The sequence below is a fragment of the Belonocnema kinseyi genome, chromosome 1 (assembly GCF_010883055.1).
Source record: "Belonocnema kinseyi isolate 2016_QV_RU_SX_M_011 chromosome 1, B_treatae_v1, whole genome shotgun sequence".
In the NCBI taxonomy this organism is placed as follows: Eukaryota; Metazoa; Arthropoda; class Insecta; order Hymenoptera; family Cynipidae; genus Belonocnema; species Belonocnema kinseyi.
Window position 1 is genome coordinate 51,620,403 of NC_046657.1, and position 23,261 is coordinate 51,643,663.

The 23,261-nt window shown below is 35.6% G+C and overlaps 2 protein-coding genes across 2 annotated transcripts in view; one reads left to right on the forward strand and one right to left on the reverse strand.

The window, feature by feature from the left end:
- The window catches only part of LOC117177740, a 32,970-nt gene extending 16,319 nt beyond the window's left edge, over nt 1–16,651 (forward strand). Inside the window, exons 3-4 of the mRNA XM_033368644.1 lie at nt 11,523–11,624; nt 16,557–16,651. Coding sequence (XP_033224535.1) covers nt 11,523–11,624; nt 16,557–16,651 — 197 coding nt within the window. The remainder of the gene's footprint in view (nt 1–11,522; nt 11,625–16,556) is intronic.
- Nucleotides 16,652–20,601: 3,950 nt separating this feature from the next.
- On the reverse strand, nt 20,602–21,486 carry LOC117177747. Its single transcript, XM_033368652.1, has one exon. It carries the CDS (start codon nt 21,484–21,486, stop codon nt 20,602–20,604), a length of 885 nt encoding a protein of 294 aa, XP_033224543.1.
- Between the last annotated feature and the right edge of the window lie 1,775 nt (nt 21,487–23,261).

A 23,261-nucleotide genomic window follows, 5' to 3' on the forward strand; every position in this document is an offset into this window, starting at 1 on the left:
ACAAAAAATACATACACGTGAGATGCACATATATACGCATAAACCACAAGGAACGAAGGTGAGAGTGGAACTTACCGCAAGCGCCATCTATCCACTAAAACCTAATTCCTTTTCCTGCCACCCCATGCTCCCAGAATCCGCTTCCGCATTACTTCAGGAACATGGAGTTAAGGCTACTACGCCGAGCTTCAACTTCATGCTGTTTCATCTTTGTCGACTGGGAGGCTTCATCAACTCGGTGGTCTCCGTGCCTGACACGTCATCACTTTTCCTTCTGTAAAAAAATTAGTAGTGTGGCACGCTTCAACCTCAGTTGTGTTATATAATTAACACTACGAGCTTTTGGCTTTCGGCCACAGAATAGGCCACAGAATAGAGGCTCTCCCAGTTTGTTCTCGAGTAGCGTTTTTCTGCTTTCCTATCAGCTGCACTCAAAGAAGGTGTGTTCAACACTGTCCACTTTATTCGAACAGTAATCGCAGTTTGGGCTCTACTTTACGTGAATTTTGTACAGGTACCCATTAAAATGCAAATGACCGGTTAACAGTTGTGTCAGGTGAAAGGACGATTCACTGTGGTCTCTGTTTTTCAATTGCACAGGATCTTATATGAACCTGGCAGCCCACCTATCATTAGTCTCGAGCTTTTACCTCTTTGCCCAAGCTGATAGAGTAAGGTTTTTCTCGCGGACAGCTGCCTTTGCCAGAAGGTCTATGGGGATTATACTAATTAGAACAAAAATGGTCGCTTCAGATACTGTGCGATATGCGCATCTTTCTCGCAAGTCTTGAGACAGCCCGCACTATTTTCATAATTGGAATTAAATAATAAATCTACGGACTTCTTACTCCAGGATTTACGAGGAGGGAATCTCCCCTGGTTTACTCATCCACATGTCATTGAACGCAGCATTCTAATAGAATAAGCGTTTTGAAAAAGGACACTATCCGCTAAAGATTCTCCTACTCGAATCACAAACTTCCGTTCACTAAACTATCCAAATCCATCAGAATTCGGATAGTGTGCGCATCTTTTATTCGAACGAGTTTTCACTTTATCTTACGATAGAGAAACCTCGCTATGCATGGTTGCGTTATATATTGAAATTTATATGGGCATTTTACTTTGAATTGTTGTAAAAATGGAGCCAGAATAGAATTCGTAATGACTTTGAAATTTATCGTACGATAAAGACCTCTTTGTGCGAAGGGATTTTTAGTTTCTTTTCGTTTAATATTGGAGGAGAATACTATTTGATTATTTTTAATACTTGTGTAATTACCTTAAGTAATCAAACTAAGAATATAAATAAACACAAAGTTAATCCCTGGTTAGCGAAGAGTAATAATGTTATAGGCTCCTTTCCTCTGATCCGCGGCTAATTTGCTGCTGTACTTTTCGATCTCCATAGCGTCAGCCCACACCTGTGTTCCGTAGAGCATAATGGAGTGAGTGACTACCATAAGTGTTCTTCTTTTGCTGCTTCGTGGGCCTGCGACGTTAGGCATCAGTCTGGAGAGCATGCCTACCAGAGTGTCTGCTTTATCCGCCGCCTTGCATAGTTGAAACCAGAACGTGAGGTTCTGATTGTTGCTGCGAGGTCATGCGCAAAGCCAATAATCTTGAAACCCTCCAGTAGCTTGATCTTTAGTACTCCGTCGTCAACTACGTTCCAGAGGTCCGGTGTATGTACTGAAACTTTGGTGACGCCTGCTGTCACTTTTTTCAGCCTTTTCCCTTCCGTTCTTTCAAACTGGAGTTTTCTTTCGCTTAAATTATCTGAGATAACTCTGCCCAGATAGTGTGGCAATCCGAATTTGTTCTGCAGAGCTTCCATCATGTACGTCCATCGAAGAGTTTTGAAAGCGTTTTTAACGTTAAACGTGATCAGCACTACAACCTTTCAGAATCGTGGTTTTCGCTCCAGGCTTATGCCACTTCCTGCTGAATGTTGGAAGTCGCTCCCATTGTCGATCTGCTTTTGCGAAATCCATGCTGCCTTGAGGCAAGACCACCTTACCAGTAATATCCATCATACACAGTGGCCTGTAAGATGTTAGTGTCATTGGGGGCCCTTCCATTTATCAAAAAGGACCATGTTTTGAACCTTTTATCTGCGGCTGAGCACCCCTACCCGACGGCATGAGTTTGTGTACGATTTTCTCCATAGATGCGGGGTCCTTAGGACCTTCAGGTGATTTCATGTACAACTTACCCATAAGAATTTGGTAAGCACGGCCCCAAATATCATTATTCACGGCTGCAGAAATTTCCTTCCATTTCTGGACCTTGCTCTGTTTAATATCTAGGGTAAGCCTCTTTTTAGGTAGTTTGTGCCTGGCGTTTTTTGCCACAAAATTCGGCGATTTCCTTCTTGCTCCCTTCCTTCTGGGTTGCGTAGTTATACTTTTGACATCATCGCCTAACTTGAACTCGATGTACTGTTGGTCACTGGCGGTAAAATCCTCTAGGACCTTCCACTCTTTGGCTCTACTGGCTAGTTGTGATGTTGCTTGGGTGATATCGATTATTATTTTCTCCCGATAGCCTATCCTTCTAAAGGTTGTTGAATTTCCGGTGTTCAGCACTATGAGATCTAGGCTAGCCGCTATTTCAGTCAACTCCTTTCCACGAGGGTCAGACATATTCATGCTCCATTCTGTGGACTTGGCATTAAATTCTCCAGCACAAATAACCTCACCATCTAAGTTTCGGACCATGTTGCTAATCTCATCCAGCTTCTTTCGGAAATTGGCTTATTTTTCATTTAAGGGTTCGCTCAGCCTCCCTGAAGCAATTACACCTACAGGAGCCAGACACATGGTCAGCCGAGACTTAATCTGTCCTGTTTGAACACAGGATGCATTTTGGTCTTCCTGAGCAATCAGGTTCTTTGTGGCCGTCTTGGCTACACTGCCAGCAAAGGTTCCTACGGTCGGGTTCCCCACATGCCGATTTGATGTGTCCAAAGCCATGACATCGATAGCATCGCAGCACCTGTAATTTAATACGGTCTCGGCAATTCACCCATCCTACTTTGATATGACCTGTTTTATCTAACTTATTCGCTGCTGTCTCATATAGAACGGCATTGGATATAAAGTTTCCCCTAGCAGCTTTCGTCATGTTCATTTTAGTTTTATTATTATATTCTTCACCAAAGAAAGCTTTAAGTGTTGCATTTACTGTCTCAGGTTCGGTAGACATGTCCAAATCTCGGATCCCCACCTGACTTGGTGTACCCGCTGTCTTACTCTTTCTCTTGTTGGAAGATCCTGGAGTTGTGTCTCACTTGTTTTCAGGAGCTAAACAGCTAGTACGTGTGGCTATGGTTATTGTGGCTAGGCGCCTAGACCTAATAGTCGTTATTTCTTCCGTCAAATTCGAGCTTTTTACACTAATGGAATTTTTCAAATAACATAAGGCTTGCGCCTGACTTCACCTCATTTTCCTCTTTGTTTACTTTTATGTGCGTGACCATGACCAAAGTCCTACGCCAGTTCTCTGGGGCACAGTCTTCATTAACCGGTCCCGCAATGCACGGACGGACCGGACTCGCCCGGAGCACTGCAGATTCCGATCTCTGCAGCCACCACGCACTTCCTGATCTGGACCCGAAGGGGCTGGATTCCTGATGAGCGACTGCAAATTACACCTCGGCAGAGCAAGCTCACAGCAGCCCCATTCCCGTCCCGTAACCGGGTCAAGACATTCTCAGTGGGTGACGGTCGTCACCGATCATGTTTGTTTGGTCCGCGGGGCCTATTTTACTTCGACTTTGAATTAGGTTCAGGGATTTTGAGGTTATGAGATTTCATAAATACGAGGTAAGGAGATCACAAAGCCATGAGGTTATAGGGTTTCCATATTAAAGGGCGGAAGGTCAAAATTGTACAAGGTAAATAATTTCTGCGGATTCAGTGGTTTATTGGGTGTTTTGAGGTTATGCCAAATTCTGACGTGCAGGGGTTAAGCAGGTTGCATGTTCGTTTTCAACGGTAAAAAATATATAGGAATATCATATTGGCATCCAAGACTGAGAACATTTTTCGTTGGGCTTGTACAATTTGTGAAGACAATGTCTTTCGACATTGACCATTGGAGACCCTGCATGCTTCTAGCATTTCATTTGGAAAATCAGCATATCTAAATCTCTGAAATCACTTTTTATCACTTTTGACAAGTTTTACGTATCACCGAACCTTTTCTTAAGGCTGAGAAAATAATTTCGGTTGCTATAACTGCTTTTTCCAATGTAAGTGTCTTATAAATTTTTGAAGTCCGCAGGGCACACCGAATTAATGTGTAGGCCTAATACTTCTAAAATGCATGTTGATTTTCGAAGTATTCTTTCTGCGTCTTCTGGCGACCTTCTTTTCATAGGTACTTCTGAAATGCATGGTGATTTCTAGAGATTAGCTTCTTTGCAGCTTTTATCGGCTGTCTTTCTCTAAATATTTCTAAAATGCTTGTAGATGTTTGAAGTGGATAATTTGCAATTCAAGAAGAAACCGCTTCATCTGCAACCATACGTATTTTAGTTTCAGAAATGAAAATTAAGAAAAAAGTGTATAGCTAGTTAAAACATGATGTTTTGAAGTGTGAAAAATATTTTTAAAAAATACCATTCTCGTCCAACTCTACGCTTACTTCATCCTCATTGTTAGGAAGGCTCTTGTCCCTATGTTGCAAATCATGCAACTTCTGATGTGGTAATAAATTAGAATATACATTAATATAGGAATTCTTACTATATATGGGCATAATCATAAAAATTGTCATTTTTTCGGTGCCCACGTGATGTTATCTAAGTTAAGAAAAAAAGTGTTTGCGTTCAAGTCATCAAGTCAGTTGTTGTCACTTTTTTGTAACATCAGTTATATTTATATTTTATGAATAATAGTCATTCAAATAATACTGAAAAGTATTCTAAATACTTAGAAAAAATAGCGTATCATGAACCCTTTTCTGTTTCCTACTAATTATTATTTATCACTTAAAATTTCTCCCTCACATTTGTGCACAAACGTTCTAAAATTAAAAGTCACAGTATCCGCAGATGTATTTTAGTAATTATGAATTTTCTTTTGCTGAAGCTCCTTCGGCTTTTACAAAACATTTTCATCACGTGACTGGTACCTCTTATTTTATTTGTCTAAAATCTATAATTGTCTACATTATAACTAACACTTTCATATCAAATTTTTTGTTTTATTGACTTCGAATACACTATCACTTCTTTCCATGGATGTCTGGAGGTATTTGCGATGTATACACATCATGTGTCACATTGCATTGTTAATGATTGGGATTACCCTCAGGGCCATCTTTCTCCTCTTTGAATATTTTGCACATATATTTGCACAGTTATTTTTTCTATCCAGGTTGCTAACTTATTGAAAAAACTGTCAATAGAGTTCTCTTTCTTTTTAAAGTCACATTTGTTTTAACTCGCAAAAGTAATATCATCTGAAGCAGTTCCGTCTGGAGGTTTCATCCCGCATATCTTTGATATTCGCTCAATCCCTTCTCTGATTTTTTAATTCAAAAACTAATAGCTGAACATTGGCTCAATAAAGAGAAAGACATTCCTCTTTGAAAGAGTTAATTTGAACCCATTTTGGCCGCAGAGTAAAATTTTGTCATTCCAATTCTTACGTTTAGAGTTTTTTTTTATCAAAATCGGTTAAACATTTTACAAATACTTCGCTTTAAATATCTTTTCACTTTTATAATTCTTTCATTATTTTCCTTAACTGAAATTACATTGCTTTTATTTAGGCTTTGTCTGGTACAATCTACGTGATCACATAATATTCTAACGGCAATGATTAATTATAAAGTTTTAAAAGCTTGCTTGTCCTTGATTCCTTGAATGCATGTATCACCTGTTTTCTCTTTTATCAAACTTAGTTTTCTCGGGAACTTTCTTTGATACTTGATGAGTTTTGAAAAGGCGTAATTGCCTGATATAAACACACGCGAAACTTACAAATAATTCGGTGGTAACAATTTTTACAAGCACTGTCGCTTGAAATAATTCTTCTTTCTGAGAAAAAAGGTCCTCATAAAACAGCCAACTCATTAAGATATACAAAGGGGTCACTAGAATTGTTATATATCACTTTCTTGTGAATAGTTTCAAAGTCATATTAAAAAAACGTTGCTTTACAAAAAGTAATTTTTTCTACAACAAGGAATAGTTTAGCGAGTACGAAACTCACAGGATATCTTTATTATATTACAATATTTAACAATTTGTTATTATGTCATTTTTTCAATCAGGATTCTTCACATTAATTCAAAATTCGTGTTTTTGGTTCAAAATTTATGTATTTTGTTTAAAAAATCATTATTTTTATAAACGAACAGCTTTTTAACAAGATTGACATATGCGCAGATTTCTATCTCAGAATGTATTGATAAGAATCAATAAAATAATAAACTCATTCAATCTCTCAATATCATTTGTAATTATATGTCGCAAGTATTCTAGCTCAGGCCGTAAGTATTCGCACTCATCCGGCTGTAGCTTAAAACCAGTTTATCGAATTCGTTAAAAAAACAATACTAAATTCTCATTTTGTTCCTCCCTAGTGAACCCATTTACCAAAATGTTAACAAAATTTGCAAATCGAACCTTCCCGATTAATCCGCTCAGTGCATTGTGAATTATTTTATGTGACGCTGGGGGGAACATTTTTTAGCCTGAACGTCCGCTCTTGACGCGGGCTTTTCATATTCTAACTTCTTGCAAATATGGAACCTTATTGGATTTTGAAATGAAATGAGCTTCGTTTTCTCCAAGCATTTTGAAGTGATTGCATTGTAGCTGCATTCTCTGTGCAATGAGCATATTTTACTTATTTTGGTTGGGCGGATTGGACTGTTGGTTCGACATCCTGTAGCGAGGTGCTGTCTGTGTAGGCAGTGATGTACGTTGAGGGGCACGGTGAGTGTTCTGGACTCTAATTTTAGATTTCTTTCGAAGCCGTAACTCAGCTTCAAGAGCTTCTTCTTGCACCTTATTGATAGGATTTGGTTTCAAATGTCCAACTTGAATCCCAATATCATTTCTGAGGTTCATGATATAACGCCTTATCACCGATTTCTCCTCATCTTGAAGAGGTAATTTGACAACCCAACACCAGTACCGGAAACGAAATTTATATTCAGTGCATGGTAAAGATCTTTATAAATGTTAATTGAAACATGTCGGATTGATCGCTTGTCACGATCTACAATTTTTTCATATAAAATGAAATCAAAAAGATCTCCTGGGCTGGTATTCCCATTTGGATAAAAAACCTGAAACCGGTACGTACTGAGTAATAGGTTAAAATTGCTACGGAAAAACGTACCACACTAGATAACATCAACAAAAACAATATGTAGGGATGGGTCAAAAGTGGCCAAAGTTTACATTTGATAACACTGCGTCTAAACTGAATTAATTATTTCCTTGGTTTTTGCATAAGAACATGTATAAGAACTTAAATTTCCACATTTTATAATATGCGGAACTTTTCGCCCGCGGGACTTTCCACCCTACTTTACCCTACGAGATGCCTCCGCGGACTGACGAATAGGATTGAAGGGACCCACATTCCTTGGGGGTACTTCCTGCGTAGTATCTAAATTCTGTATGCCCTGAAATACTAGAGTCAGGGGACCTGAATTCTTGAGGGCCACGCCTTGCGTAACGTTTCAAAGGTACAAATCCTAAAATACTGTACTCGGAGACTTGATGGATCTTAAGGGAAAGTCCCCTGTGTCACTTTCAGTCTCTTGCAGCTTACCTACCGGATAAAAGAACTTGAATTCTTTCATTCCGTTTCATGCAAACCATTATCGGACTTTTCAGCGAACCTTCTTAGCTCCCGGAATATCCCTCGCGAGGATCATCATTGTCTACCTTTATGAGTTGATCCTCTTTCCCAGCTATACTTTTTATTTGCTTGACGCATTTCAGTTTTTCTTTATTTAATATTTATGAAGGATTGTTGAGGATATTTAAGAATTGCTTTTACGAACTTTTTTCGGAATTTTCAGTCATTTAAGCGTTTTGTTTTGATCTTTATCTATTTTTATAACATAGAATAAAAATTGAGGCATTGACAGGCTGCAAAGTTCTGAATCGCATGTAAGCTTTACGAAACTCTCGTTGCCAACTTGGTTGGGTTAAGTCTCACCTTTCCTAGGGCTTTCACCCACGAAATCACTGTAGATCTTACTACATTCCGCCTCAGCACGTGTTATTCCATAACAACCAGGGAAAATATTACCGTACAGTTAATGATCACTAATTATTCTATTGAAAATAAATAGAACATTTCACTATTTCTTTCAAAGAAAGCCGTCTATTCCAAAATTCGAAGGGCCTTATTTCTAAAGAAAACCTTTTCTTTTTGGGTTTCACAGTTATACACATACGTAAACAAATACACGTCCACCGCGGAGATAGTTCTGCAGAGAACTAAGGACTATGTCGCAAGGAAAGATCAATTTAGGGTCCCAACTATTCGCACCCTGGAGTGGGTGTGACTAGTGACGAAAAGAAGAGATAATTTTGCACATTGTTTTGTCACTCTTTCTTTCAAAAGACATAATTTTTGTGTCACTTACGTTAATTTTGAGACTCCTGCTCCTCATACGTGTATTCCGTTTGTTTAACATCCTTCGCAAGTTTTCGACTGATTCTGACGTAACATTAATATTTGCTAACGCTCATCCACGTACCCTCTGTGTCTCGAGATCCACACCTTCTTTTTCGAAGAGGACCATTCTTTTATTCTTGTTCATGAATATAATAAATATTTATGAGGACATACCACATGCTAGCCTGACACATTGTCTAATATCGAACTGGTAACTTAGTTTCCCTTGAAACCTTGCACTCGCTTTGCCACCAGTATATAGTTTTCTTATTGCATACAAGAGAGTGAGAAAAAACCTAGAGCCCAAAGATAAACTTTTGATATCATACTGTTGAATACATCTTTTTAAATCAAAAGTAAAAAAACAAAAACAAAAAAATAAAAAAATAAGGAAGAAAAAGAAAGAAACCTCTAAATGCCCTTCCCCTCTTTGTTGTTTTTCCTGGTGGATATATACTTTTAATTACGATAAAAAATAACATTTTCAAACACCTACCAACATTTCGGTTTTTATTTAAAACCTCTAAAGGCAATTGCGTCTAGTATTACGTAATTTGCTGTATATCTAAATCTTTTGCAGCTTGTTGGAATTGCGGGAATTTCTGCAGTACTGGCCCTAACATTAATTTTGAAATTGAGTTACATGAATCACTGTGAATTCACAATATTTTTGGTCCTGTCCGCCAGACGAGATAAACATTTTATACGTGTTTGGGGTCGCTGAATCTGAATCCGGGGTTGGTTTGACTCGGTCAGGCCGCATTTTGTTCCTAACCTAAAAAAAATGATAAGAGTTGGAACATTTATGGAAACACCCAGAAAGCAAAGCGGTTATATGTTTTCAGGGTCGGTGAGTCCAAGTTTAAAGGTAATTTGACTCGGCTTTATTAGCTTATTAAGTACCGTGAGTAAAATATACTCAAAAATAGTTATTCGTAAGGTAATGAAAATAACAGAAGAAAAGATTTGGAAAGTACAAAGTGGGTTTATGCCAGGAAGATTATGAAGGGATCAAATATTTAGCTTAAGGCCATATGAAGAGAGTTTCACACGAAACGCCACATCGAGTTAAAAATTTGGGATACAAAAATCGGAACCACTAAGTAAGGTGGGTCTGGTCCTAAAGTTTAATAATTATGAAAACAGCAAAAAAAAATTTATTCAAAAAGGAACTTTCTTCATAAGTATACAAGTTTAAGACGAGAGCCACCTTTCTTAGTGCTTCCGATTTATTATCAAAAAATTTCAACTTGATGGCGCTTCATGTGAAAATAAGTTGGGAATTAAAAAAAAGTGGCGATAAGGTAGGTATCTGGTCACATGACACACTCGTCACATGGCATTAAGGCAGGTAAAAGAAAAAATTTCGAGAGTAGGAAGAAAAGTTTTTGTGCATTTGTTAACCAAGAAAAACTTGTTCACAAGAAGTAAACAATGGGAACTCTTGAAACAGTAAAGGCTCAATGGATGGTTCCTACAAGCTATAAAACCAATATATACGGGTGGAAAGGCGATTGCAAGGGTAAATGGAAAATTGAGTGACATTTTTCGACAAAGAAGGTGTGGTTTTCGAAAAATTGTATTAAATAGTGAGAGAATTGAACCAGTTGATAAATTCGTATAACTTTGGAGCTTATTCTCTAGGGATGGAAAGACAAATGAGAAGTTAGGTAGACGCACACACGAAGGTAAGAAGGTTATTGGTAGAGCAGGGTCCTTTTTCAGAAGTACAAATATATCAAATAAATCTAGTATGGCAATGCATGATTCTCTAATTTCGTACGGACTGTTCTATATGGTAGCGAGGAATGGACCTATCATGAAAAAGATAAAAGTAAAATTTACGCGATTGACATAAGATTCTTGCGCATAATACGAATATTACGCAATATGACATTTCTTCATGAGAGTTTTTTAGTTAAATTACTAAGCACTATAAATTTTAATTCAAAATTTCGGTGAAAATTTTTTTTCAGTATATATATATATTTTAATTTAGACATCAATTTATTATCTGCAATAAGTTTTCTTTATTTTACTGCAATATTGACATTGAAGAGTTTTAAATTTTAATTATAAATTTTACAATAGCAAATGGAAAAGAGCAAAATGGTGCAAATTTGTATTGAACCACACCTTCAGGAAATGGCCAATTGGTAGGAATTCCTACATAGATCAATATTTTATGTAAATCGTACGAAAAAAGTGTAATCACAATTAATTTATGACTTCTTTTACCTTCTTTAAATTTGCTTCTTAAACATTTTCTACCACGTTTAACCCTAGAAGGATCCACGTCGCTGGCTCATCCTCTAACCGTCCACCGGGGTTGTACACTACCCCAAACTTGTACCGTATCAAAATGCTTTCTATTTGTAGTATAACAATTTTAAGGTAGAAAATTTTTCGTTTTTGAATGTGGAAAATAATATTAATAATAATATTCTGTTAATTTTTCGATACATGTTAAATAATTTCTTATACATGAAAAAGACCTAAAAATTACGCAAAATTAACGTTTTTCATAAAAAGTAACGTAGTTTCTAACAATGTGACCAATTAAAAAATAAAATATGAATTTCAAAACAAGAATAGTCACACTTTAAGGGCATATCAACCACTCTTGATTTTTCTTTAAAAAACATAATTATTTGAACATAAGAAGTAGAGGAAATTAGACGAATCGGACAAAAGGCAAAAAGAATTTATATACTAATCAAATTGATTATTAAAATTCAGATTTATTCTAAATAATCCAAAATTTTTATAAATACTTAAAAATGAGAACTAACAAAAAACACAGATGATCCCGCTCATTAAACGAGGTCAATTGTCGAATAAAAAACCCCATATTTAATTTTACAGGTACACGACGAGTCTCCCAAACAGCAAATCGGGCGGAGATATTGGAGAATTTAGAGATTGAGATGCGGCGTAGGGGCATCATAACGGACAATCCTGAAGAAAGTGAGTACATAATAATGTTTTGAACTTAAAAAAACTTTTGACCATTTAAAAAAAATTAAAATTTCATTTCATAACCGACGATCAATTATTTTTGGTGAATTGAGTTGGCTATTTAATACTTTTTACACGGATCGAACGTGGTATTCAAATAAATAAAACGACAATTCTAGATCAATCTAAAAATTCCATAACCGCGCCGAAAGAAATAACGTGGGACAGAATTGAGTGGGAAAAACCAATAAAAGAGGAATTGGTGCGTCGATATTACGAAAGTACGAAGTTTGAAACCAAAATAAAAAAAAGATACAATTTAAGAACAAAATTTACTGCAAAGTATCCTAACATACAGAAATTTGCACTAAGAAATCTTATTGCTAAGTTGGAGGGCATCAGGGCTAATCAAAACATCATAGAAGACCGAGCACTGGAGATTAAACGACCGTTTGATTTGGCATGTAAAAACGACAGAAAAGAACATAATTTGGAGGTAGCAGCGTCACACGGTCAACAAGGGGCAATTGATGTTCTTCCTTAACCTGTTGACGATTTAACACCACCACAACCTACAGAGGTGGCTGGCCTTATACAGCCAAAGACAGAAGCATAGGTTCAGCAACCAAGAAAGCGACGAAAATGGACATACCATATGAACAGAGATATTATGCGCCTCCATTTTTTGGCAGAGAAATGTGGGCGAAGCGTGAGGAGGGAATATCATAGACTCTTCTTACTTAAATACCCAGAGCAAACTACAAAAATAAATGAGCAGGATCTGGCATATCAAAAATGCTCAATATCTGTAAACAGATTACTTTCGGCTGCTAAAATAGCTGCTATCAAAATGAAACTGGAACAGCAGCTTCTTATTAATAAGCTCCCCTGGGAAGATGTGTGAACCAAGGCTTGATTGAAACTGAAATCCCTAGAGCATTATGTACCGGATCCATTAGAACCACATTCGGATATTAATAATAATAATGTGGATGGTGAAACGCCAGAAAAACTACAGCACCTTGAAAGAAATTTTTATCATGCTTTACTACAGTTCAGATATGTATAGCCAACTCTAAGAAATTCTCTGTCCAAAATGAATATCACAAATGATGTTCATGCACTAATAGAACATCTAAAAAGCTAGGTTTTACCTACGTATTTAAAAAACACAAACTGCATTAGAGGAGCACACTCTTGTATACTGATTTGTTGTTCTTACTTCCACACTGCGTCGGTACAAGAAAAATAGTGCACGAAGGGAACAAAATCGAAACATTCAGCCAGATGAAAGAAGGTTCTATCGTGAACTCAGTGTAAGGCGAAATAACCAGCAAGACATCTGAGTCCCTAAATTAGAAGAAATGACTAACTACTGGTCGTGTATTTGCGGAAAAATAAGAAGATGCAATTTGGACACTTAGTGATTCAACCTGGATAAATCAAGGGCAAGCAAGAGTTCTGAAATGCAGCTGACAAACATCACAGCTTTAGATGCTTCAGCGATCCTAAAAAGGCAAAGTAACTGGAAAAATCCAAGTCTTGACATGGCGCACAACTTCTGGTGATAATACCTCGCGAGTGCGTATCATGCGTTGGCAAGGTGTTTCCAGAAAATCATTTAGCTCCCAAATCTGATGCCAGGCCTTGTGCTTTAGGTTACTGCGTATATGTTACATAAGAAACCAGACGCTCAAAATCTATTTGAATTATGACCGATAAACCGTATTCCAACAATATATAAATGCCTTATAGCTATAATTGCTAATAACGTATATTCTCATTGCGACAAGAATGAGATCCTTACAAAGAAACAAAAAGGATGTTGTAAAACTCGCGAGGCTGTAAAGATCTAGTTACTATAGATGCTATTGCTATAACTCAAACTCGTAAGCAACAAAGGAACTTACACATGGCATACATTCACTACAAGCAAATGTTTTCTTCCATGCTGCATGACTATTTGTTTAAAGTCTTAAAACTTTACAAAATCTGCCCACTATTATTGACGTTCTGAATGATGTGACGAGGGTCTGAGGTATAAGAATAAAGTATTTTGATCATGGGCAGTCAGGGATAACTAGATCAATACGCATTACGACGAGTATATTTCAGGGAGACTCCGTCAGTGCACTGTGGTTCGGTGTAGCATTAAACCTATTAGGAAAAACACTAAACAGCATGTCTCATGGGTTCAGAACTAATAGTAATGAGGATGGTCATCAAGCGACTCATCTTTTGTACATGGATAACTTAAAGCTGTACGCTAGTTCAACCCAGAAACTGCAGCAAGTGATCGATGTCACAAAGCAGTTATATACGCACAGACATAATGATGTAGCAAGCCTTATACATCAAAAACTTTCCCTAAACCTAGGTCTTTTAACAGAATGGATGCCTTTATATAGATACATTTCAATGTTCATTTTATAACACGAAAATTACATCTTATATTGGGATTTTATTATCCAAACGGATCATTATATCCGAGCCAATCTGCCTGACATCTTGATGCGACCAAAGAAAAGGTGGAAAAGTTTACATCATTGACATGGCTTGTCCACTTCACTGAAATTTGCAGTCAACGTATACAAACAAGATCCATATGTATAACGGGTTAAAGCACCTGTCTCAATTGTAAGAAACTTTTTCGACCGTCAGTAGGAAAGCGCCTAAAAACATGTGGAGTGGTAGATGGTAGCTCTACAAAAAACATCCAGAGGTGACTGTTTTCATCCTCAACGCTCGCGGCCTATCGTTATTGTAAACTTACAGCATCATCGTAGAAGGTTTCAAATATCGTATTAAATTAACCTATAACATCCTAAAATCATCAGTCACTTGACTTAGTCCTTGGCTCTGATACATAACCGGGTCTACCCGAGTTTTTGGGTGAAATTTATTCCTTGTACATTCCTTAAAAGGTGACTACTATCGGATTCACATAAATTTATTAAAAAGTACTTTCAAAAATTTGTTTAAATCGAGCTTTTTCTATACAAAACCTCATGTTAATTTCAAAAGGCCTGTGACATGGGTTACTGTTGCTCCAGTGGCCACAAAGTGTACGAATTTAAATAAAGGATTCCATGTGGCGAACAATATTCTTAAGTTTGAATGCTTTTTCTGAAATTTGAAATAAGGTGAGTTTTGGCGTCGCCGATTTGAAACTTAATATTAAAAGTAAAAAAATAAAAAATAACGGTGCCAATATTGCTGCCATAGTTGTTAAATTTTTCATATTTTTCTTACGGGCGGTATAAAGAGGTTTTTAGTGTCTCCGGTTTTGAACTTGGTGTCGAAAGTTATGAAAAATCGAAGTGACGGGTCTGATAACGCAAAAATTTTTTTAAAAAAAAGTACATAATGGATATTTCTGGATGAATATAACCAAAATAATATATTAAAGTATATGTCAAGTGTTTCTCGCATTTTATTGAGCGCTAAAAGTATGTTTCTTAAAAGTAATAAAATGGTCAATTGATTATCGCCAATAGCAGACAAAATTGTTGCTCAATAGTTTAAAATGTCAATAAATCCCTAAATATCCTACAGAAATTTTAAGAATTCATTTTCAGCAGGGTCAACCACGTTTGCGTAAAGTTCTTTTAAAAGACATCGGAAGTGGATGCATTTTTTAAAATTTAGAATTAAATGGTTTGCACTGATTCTTTTTATAATATGTTATTCTAATATTAGCGTCTGAGGGTTTTTTATTTCAAGTATAAATTCAGAATCTTACTATTTCTTTGGGAAAAATAATTTTATTTCTTTTTCGCTGCTGCTGCACTAGTATATGAAAATGCGCAGAATGGCGCACATTTTTTATAGTACTACGCATCGAAAATGTTAAAACTTTCAGTAGCCCTTCTTGACACCGAACAGAATGCCAGGGAATCGACAATAGGAATAAAGTGTTGAATAGCGATTTCTGTTCTACAAATTAGACATGACTAAAATATAATTACGAGATATTGGTGAGATAATGATCATAATTGAATGAAAAAAATGAAATGGCAATCCTTCATCTCAGGATCACCATTTTTCCTACTTAAGATCTAGAAATTAAGAAACAATACCTCCTATAGTGAGAAGAGTACTTATTTTACTGCATTATTTTTAAGAAATGTATTATTCGTTAACTTAGAATAGAGGCGACGATTTTTTTTGACAAGAACAGCTTATTTTCGCGACAATTGCTCACATGGAAATTATATCTACTCAATGAAAAATAAGGCTTCTCTTAGCCTATGATAAATTCCCATAGCGCTTTCAGGCTCTCGGAAATTGACAAGGTTTAGTGGGAAAGATGCCGTATTTTTCACGAAATCACGGCCTCTTCCCAGTAACTTAAATTTCAAGGGTTGAATATCAAAATTTCCCATATCATGTTTAAATCCTCTTGAGAATCAAGAGGAAAACTTTTCCATTTTTAAGTAATTTCTATGGGTTTAAACGGCAATAAGTTATTCTTTTGGAAAGTGCTTTACATTCTTTGTGAACCCAGAGTCTCGAAGGAAGGGAGAAACATTCGAGTTCGTCGAAAGCCTACCTATGGGAGAACCAAAGTCCTTGACTCTTCGGCGACAGCTGGCCAAAGAGCCTCAAGGCGCTTAATGAAGATTCTTATAGTTGTACTGTTTTCCGATAATATACTAACTTTTGATCAAATGAAACCTCCAAGCTACGTTTAAAGTAACTAATTTTTGCAGAGTCGTAAATGAACAAAAAGAGTCCAAAATAACATAATATTTGAAAAATATATAATGCAAGTCGCCTTGATTCTCAAAATATATTTAATTTATCAAAATCTTGACCCTGGATTATTTAAATATGAACAGACTTTAGTATTACATTGAGGCTATCACTAATTGAGACCAATCGCAATTTTTTGGGGTTTGTTAAGAAAAATCTATAAAGAAAATCTATATTATCTTACAGATGTCGCGCTGTATGAACGTCTAACAACAAGAGGACCGCCGCACATTCCTCGTGCAAGACCAAATGCTGCTGGAAATTCTACTCGCCGACGTTAGTACATTACGAATTTTTCTTACTAACACAAAATTTTGTAAAATCCCTATATTATTTGTAATTGCAAAAATTTGTAATTGTAGAAATCCCTATATTATATCTGACAAATGGAGATTTCGATATGTAATATCTACGTCCAATAACATCAGAGCTTGGAATACGTGATATTAAACCACTTATATTCGATCTTGCTTGAAGTTCTAGCAGTGCTGCTCAAAGTCCTAGAATTCGACGTTAGCATATTATAATTCCTTAAACTATAAAACTTAAACTAAACAGCAAAAATTCAATTTTTATTTCTCAGCCGCAAAGCACTTGTTCTCGCTGAAGGGAGCCACAGTGGATCCAACTCGCGAAAAGGCAGCCAAAAGTAGAAAATTTTTATAACCTGTTCCGAATGTTACTGCTTTTACATTTTCGGAATTTTCTATTACGAATACGATGTCAAAAATTCTGAAAACAAAATGGCGGAACCAAATGTGGCGGACGAGAAAGTTAAATAATTTTTTTTCATTGGGATAATAAGGTTTTTGAGATCGCTGATTACGAATTCTATGTCAAAAAGTCAAAAAGCAAAATGGGGAATCCAATATGGGGGCGAGTATGATAGATAAACTTTTGATTTGTGGAAAAAGATATAACTTCTTTGTATCCATCCATAAATATGATTTTTCAACTTCAAAACATTATGCTCTTTTGCTATTGATTGTACGTAACTACTTTTCATGCAATTAAAATCTTTTCATAGTCCATGATTTACTTCAATTCTACATATATTTCTCTATCTACATTTAAAGTTATAAGTAGTTTAAATAAATAAATTTAAAGGAACATATACTAAAAATTATTGATGTGCTATTGTCTAGCATTTTCGAACTTGTTTCACTGTGCGGCATCTCAAACTGGGAGGAAATTCACTTTTTTCGTTCAAAAATGTCCAGAACCTTCAATTTTGGTCCGATTTCATTTTTTTTAATTGAAGTTCATTAAATTCTAAAGAGCTTGACACTCAGAATTTTCGTCTCTTCCACTTGTTTATTACTAATTTTGTCACTCTAAGTATAGAAAAACTGAAATTTGTTACAAAACAATTTTTTACGCTTTAATAATTCATTAGTTAAACTTAATATTGTTTTAAATGAATGCTTAGGGACTCATATAATACAAATAATTTGCCCATCATTCCATTTATTTCTTATACACCAATCTTATGAACAAATTAGAAAATAGTCTTATTATCGGTAAAAAAAATTTTCTGTTTACGAAAAGTGCTACATAATAATGTAGAAATGATATACTATATAATTACAAGAACAACTTAAAAGTATATAATAACCATTGTTATAAACAATTCTTATGGCAAAATATTAAAATTTCAGATTTTTTTAAATTATAATTTTCTTTAATCGCTAGAATCGCTATTGATATTCCTGAAAAATGTATCTTTTATAATATTTACATTATTTATTTGAAGGAACTAGATTTTTTTCTACGTGAAATTGACAAAATTTGGAATTTGTTTATCTAAATTGTTTATAAAGATTTGAGTTTTTATATTTTATCAAATATTATTAAATATTTATTATTTTAAGAAATACCTGAAGTCGTTCTGGCAATTGAAGGAAATTATAATTTGAAAAAATCTGAAATTTTAATACTTTGCCATAAGAATTGTTTATAACAATGGTTATTATAAACTTTTAAGTTGTTCTTGTAATTATATATCATTCCTACATTAATGTGAAACACTTTTAGTAAACAGAAATTTTTTTACCGATAATAAGATTATTAGCTAATTTGTACATAAAATTTGTTTATAACAAATAAATGGACTAATAAGCAAATCATTTGTATTCTATGAGTCCCTAAACATTCATTTAAGACAATATAAAGTTCACCTAATCTTTTGCTAAAGCGTATAAAATTGTTATGTAAAAAATTTCAGTTTTTCCATAATTTGAGTGAAAAAATGATTAATAAACAAGTAGAAGAGACAAAAGTTCAGAGAGTCAAGCTTTTTGTAACTTAAAGAACTTTAATTTAAAAAACAAAAATTGAAAATGGAACGAAAATTGAAGGCTCTGGAATTTTTGAACGAAAAAAAAACATTTTCTCCCACTGTGCGTCGGGATCTAGACAACTTTAAAACAAGATTCGAACTTTAAATCACAAATGTACATTAGGGTGGCTCAAAAATGCTTGTTTAGAGGACAACGATCCCATCAATTTCATTTCAAATCCGAAAAAAGAAATCCTCTAATTTTTTTTCTCGATTTTAACAGGTGCCGGTTTTGACTTAAGGATTCCCATGTAAAATACATCAGGAAAAATTATTTTTTTGGGTTTTTGAAATTATTTTTTAGGGTTTGAAAAAATATGTTGGGAAATTATGGGGGCCTATTAAGAATTATCGATAAAAAATTTTATGTATCTGACATATGGGTTTGACACTCATAACACACCCCCACGAGTACCTGAAAACTACCTTTAAAACAAAAAATGTCAATTGTTCATAAAATCGATCTTTTGAACAGTATATTTTGTTCTTTTTTTACTAAAAATTATTAATATTGACCTAGTGGAATATTTATTATCTTCATTAATTAATTAATTTTTAATTATTTAAACAAATGGAATTTGTTCCGGGATGATTTTTTTCGAAAATTTGTATTTTTCGCCTTTAAAATTATTACTATTAGTCTAGTGGAATATTTATTAACATTGTTTCATTAATGTGTAATTGTTTAAATAAACGGAATTTGTTTTAATAATTTCGTTTCCAATTTAAAAAAATTAAAAATGATAACTGTTGATTAATAATTAATTCAATAATAATTAATTTATCAGTAATATTTACGTCATAATTTTTATTTAAAATTTTTTAAGAATAAAATTACTCAAACCATATTGATAAATATTCCACTGAAGAAGCATTAATAATTTTTAAATAAAAAAATTTAAGCAAATTACATTTATGTAAGTAACTGAAAATTTATAAACTAATGTTAGTCAATATTCCAATATACCAATAGTAATATTGAAAAAACGAATTTTCGAGAATAATTGTTTGAATAAATAAAATTATTTTAAGTAATAAAAAATTTAGAAACCAATGTTAATAAATATTCCACTAGAATAATAGTAATAATTTTTAAGAAAATAAATTATTCTAAAAAATTCTATTCGTTTGAATAAGTAAAAACTAATTTTCCAATGATAATAAATATTCCAATAGGCCAATATTGATAATTTTAAGTAAAACAAGATGAGAATACAGTGTTCAAGAGGTCAATTTCATGAAGAATTGGCATTTTGGTTTTAAGGGTAGTTTTCAGGTACTCGTAGGGGTGTGTTAGGGGTATCAAACGCATATGTCTGATAGATGAAATTCTTCCTTGAATAATTCTCTGCAGACCCCCATACTTTCCCGTCACATTTTTTCAAAACCTAAAAAATTATTCTAATAACTCAAAAAATTTATTTTTTTCCATGCATTTTGCATTGAAAACTTCAAGACAAAACCGACACCTCTCAAAATAAAAAAAAATAGTTAAGAGAATTTTTTTTTTCGGTTTTGGAATAAAATGGAGGGATTGTTACCCTCTAGCATGAAAAAAAAGTTGGCATGCATTTTTGGAACACCCTAATGTACATATTCTCATAGAAAAATTATTCGCGCATATTTTTTCTACAAAACAAAATGTTAGAGCTTTCGCTGTTCGCAAAATAAGCACGAAAACCTCTTGAAAAATAGCTTTGAATTTTTAAAAAATTATGAATTGCGTGTAAATTCATATCATCCAAAAGTGTAGTAGTTCACTGATAACTTTCAATAACAGTTCTTCTGGATGCATACGTAAAGCTCAGGCTAGAATTATCTCTGAAAATTATAGAAATTTATACAATTTTGCCCGCTTTCGTCCTCGAAGAAATAGGCTGAAAATCACTGCACTTAAGATGAACGTGGAAGAGGGCGCAGTGTAACGATGGACCGATCGAGTATACTAGTCTTTGTCCTGAGAGTGACAACCAGAAGTAGGCCATCCTTGCTAGGATGAAGCTGTAAACCCCGACCCATAGGCCATTGCGTAGGTGGAAGGTTCTCATGTCGAATGAGAAGTAAGTCTCCAATCTGTATGGACGACGAGGTAGTAGTCCACTTGGATCTAGTTTGAAGTTCTTTTAAATACTCAGCTGACCAGGGCTTCCAAAAATGATCACGCAATTGCTGGATCAACTGCCAGAGAGTTAATCGATTTAGAAAAACGTCTACAAGCGGTGGTTCTGAAACTGCATTCAGTGGACTTCCAATGAGAAAATGTCCTGGTTTGAGGGCAGAAATGTCTGTTGGATCATCTAAATGAGCTCTGAGAGGCCAAGAATGAAGGCAATACTCAATTTGTGTTAATAGAGTCGTCATTTCTTTAAACATCAATGTAGAGTCTCCAATAACTCGACGAAGATGGAATTTTGTCGACTTAACTGCAGCTTTCCATAAACCTCCGAAGTCAGGTGCTTCAGGAGGTTTGAATCTCCACTGGGTACCATGCGAAGCGAAGTATGTAGCGACCGAAGCAAACTCTGCTGGTGCCTTAGATAACATTTTCTGTTGTCGGCGATCTGCTGCCACAAAATTCGTCTCTTCGTCACTGGACAACGTTCGAAAAAGACCAAGACGAGAAGTGATGCGAATATAAGCAGCTATGAAGGTTTCTACAGTGTAATCGGAAACCAACTCCAGGTGAAATAAACGGAAGGCACAACAGACAAAAATAAAAATCCTTAGTGTTGATGAATGCTCGTTCCGGTGGAGTAATACGGATGGACGAGAGGTCATTCATCAGCTGCTGCTGAGTATCACTTCTGTTTCTGACACATGTAATGACATGGTTTCTTGACCATCAAAAAACGGAGTCAATATTATTAGAGTGCTACTCTTAGAAATCTGCATTTTAGTTTTTAGAGCGATGATTTCATTAAGAAAATAGCGACTTTGTTCTTGTTGAATCCAGAATAAAATAGCTATTCGAAGATCTGATGCAACTCAAGTCCGAGAAATGATAATAGAATGAGATTTCAATGCTTCCCGAAAACGAACACACCAAGTAGTGACTCATGGTAATTTGCCCAAAGGAGAATAACGGCGCAGAAGCTCACTCGGAGGACCATTCCACCAGAGTGAAAACTGTGAAAGTTCGCAAGCTGACAACCCGTGAGAAGCACAGTTAGCTGGATTATCTGCACCCGGAACATGATGCCAAATTGCTGAAGGAACTATCGTTTGGATTTCCGAGACCCGATTCACGACGTATATCATCCGTCTTGTAGGAACACTTAAACTCAAGGAAGTGTATTCATAGAATCAGACAATAAATGTAGAGCAGCATTAAAATGCAGTTGAGTTTGAAGGTGAGTGACGAGACGAGCTAACAAAGCTGAGACACATAGCTTCAGACGAGGAAGCGGAACTGTTTGAACCTAAGCGACCTTTGTCTTTAAAAAAATGAATGCAATAAAACAATTTCCTTTAGGCGAAATTGTCTTTAAGTGAACGACAGCGGCGCATGCTTTTCAGAAGCGTCAGCAAAGCCACGGAGCTCGAAAGAGCATATCAGCGAACAAAATCCTATCCACTGACGTATCCTGACTGCGGAAAGACGAAGAAGATCTTCACGAGATGTTCCCGACTTACTTTCCTTAAATCCTAGGAGAACAACAGGTCCTCTGGTACAAGGGAGTTGGGGACCTTGAGCAAGGGACTCAGAGATTATGAACTCACTTGAGCCTTGATGGATAAATGCTCGAACACACTTTGTATGGTCAGATGATGTAGTCACATTGGCCATTGCTTTTGTCAGGAGAACCAATGGTGATTTCTTCTGAGAAATCTGCATTACCAACACTGCATTAGTAGATTTGGCTTGATGAGGCGTTACATATGTAGTTGATATCATCGAAGAAGATTGTTCTGAGCTTAAATAAGGGTCCTGGAAATTCGCCTGCTAAATCTTTCTTTTGTGCTACATACTGACTTTGAAACTGCGGACCCGACATTAAATAATGCAGTTCGCGGCAGAAACAGTACTTCCTTTCCTGTGGCTTCTTTGTAGCTGATCTTTAGATGCTGGTGCCTTCACTGGCTGCTCTGCAATTGCAGAGATTGAAACTAAGATTTAGAAGATTGTTGAGACGAAGACTGATTAGTCTGATTTGAAGTAGAATCTGAAACTTCCAAGGTCCGAACACTCGAAAACTGAGCTTTCTTCGGCTGAATTGAAAAAAGCTCAGCCAAATGGGAGTTGATAAGAACCCTTTTATTTTCAAAGCGCTCTGAAAGTAGGTCCCAGAAACGCTGAGAATTGCTTTGACTTATCGGAAACTGAATCATTCATGGACGTAAAAGCAAGGTCATTTAAGAGTTTTTCCAGTTCGTTCATGAAGGCTCCCTTCGCGACTTGATATGCTTCTTCAGTGGTTGCATAAAAATTGCTAGTAAAATGAATGTTCGTGGCATTCTGATCGCGAACCTTCACTAACTCCCGATGTTGAGCCTGAAAATGTCTGCAATTTTTCTCCAAATACTTAAGTCTTGTGACCAAAGTTCCTTCAGTG

What these genes read in the sequence shown, in the direction of transcription:
- LOC117177747 (XM_033368652.1), bottom strand. Translation starts at nt 21,486, where the DNA reads ATGACCTCTCGTCCATCCGTATTACTCCACCGGAACGAGCATTCATCA.